The sequence below is a fragment of the Terrapene carolina genome, unplaced genomic scaffold, assembly GCF_002925995.2.
Source record: "Terrapene carolina triunguis isolate 2854851 unplaced genomic scaffold, T_m_triunguis-2.0 Scaffold8113, whole genome shotgun sequence".
Classification (NCBI taxonomy): domain Eukaryota; kingdom Metazoa; phylum Chordata; order Testudines; family Emydidae; genus Terrapene; species Terrapene triunguis.
Genome location: NW_020672464.1, coordinates 1 through 1,502, shown reverse-complemented (window position 1 = coordinate 1,502; position 1,502 = coordinate 1). Strand labels below are relative to the sequence as shown.

General features: G+C 58.1%; 1 protein-coding gene across 1 annotated transcript; it reads right to left on the bottom strand.

Annotated features, from left to right (window-relative positions):
• Positions 1-752: 752 nt before the first annotated feature.
• On the bottom strand, positions 753-1,499 carry LOC112124314 (galactoside 2-alpha-L-fucosyltransferase 2-like; the record flags this gene model as incomplete). The annotated part of the gene is made up of 1 exon (XM_024222831.3): positions 753-1,499. A coding segment is annotated over one exon (747 nt), but the record flags the coding sequence as incomplete, so codon positions are not given.
• Positions 1,500-1,502: the final 3 nt, after the last annotated feature.

Sequence of the window (1,502 nt, the reverse complement as noted above, 5' to 3'; positions counted from 1 at the left end):
GGTAAAGTGGAAATTTACAAGTATAAAGCTGGGGTGTTTTGCCAGAGAACTCGGGGGTCAGGCCTGCAACGCCTCGGAGCATCGGCTCGCGACCGACGGAGCCCAGCTCCGCCCTCGTGCTCAGTCTAACTGGCCATTAGATTGACTTGACCTACGACAGACTGGGGACGACAAGAGCGCGTGCAGGACCCGTGTGTGTGTGTGAGATTGAATGCACAGGCTACGCGTTGTATTTTCAATAAACGCGGCGTCTTGCCTTTTCCCCTGAAAAAGACCCCGTGTGCTTCTTATAAGCCTAACTTCACCTCTAGACCCCACTGCCATCCCAGAGCAGGGGATAGAACCCAGGCGTCCTGGCTCCTAGTCCCCTTCGCTCTAACCTCCCAGACCCGGTGACACCACATCCCGTATTCTTCATGGAACTAGTGTAACAATATAATTATAGCATCACTGTGACCTATTTTGTGCAAGACGAGGCATGCGACGTATCAATAGAAAGGTGACGATTGGCTGAATGGGATTATGCTATTGGTGTGAACGTACAAGGCCTGAATATCAGGAATATCGACACTGGACCAATGACCAGTGGGTTTCCCCCTGGGGAACGCCCAGCAGACAGCAGCCATCAGTCCGGCTGGGCCGTTGGGAAGAACAATACGTCCTTGAAGATGCTCCTCTCCCACCTGCCTGGGATGGGACAAAGCGCCTCTGACTCCTGGCTGCTTTGACCACGTGATCCCAGCTGAGCTCCTTTAGTCAGATGTCCCACTCCGCAGCGGGGAGAGATCGGCGTCGATCCCAATCCACTTGGGGAGGAAGGTGGCCGCAGGCTTCAAGATCTTGAGGAAGGGGGAGTCGGGCAGAGTGTAGTTGGCCAAGTAGATGGTCTCCCCCACAGCCAGGTAACCGGCCCAGATGCCGAAGGTCCCGATGGTCATGATTGTGTGGTTGCAATGGGCCAAAAGAGCAAAGTCCATCCCCGGCGATGACTCCTTCCCGTCCCCCGAGAAATACACGTCCCCCCGCGAGGCGTCAATGTTCTCCCGGCACCACTCCATCCCGTTGCTGGTCACCACGAAGACAGGCTCCTGGTATTTGGCCCGGAAGTAGCCCATGGCCTTCTCCAGGTAGGCCTTGTCTGCCACCACCCCCTTCCAGACCTGGGGCATCACCTGGACGTAATCCCCCCTCCGGACGTGGACGCCCACATAGGTCACGTTCCGGCGCTGCCCGCGCAGCCCGGCCAGGTACCGGTTGGCCTCCTCCTTGATGTGGTCGTGGAAGGAGAATTCCTGGAGGATCTCCTGCCGGAGGTGGTCGTAGAAGGTCCAGGAGCAGGGGTAGCCCGTCAGCCGGACGTATTTCCCCTCGATGTGCCTGTACTCCTCCGACATCCAGTCGTTGAGTCCGTAGTTCCTCCACGGGACGCTCCGGGCCATGTCGCTGGAGACCACGGGCAGGGTGATGCGGAAGAGCGGCGCCAGCTGCCGGTGCATCTCCGG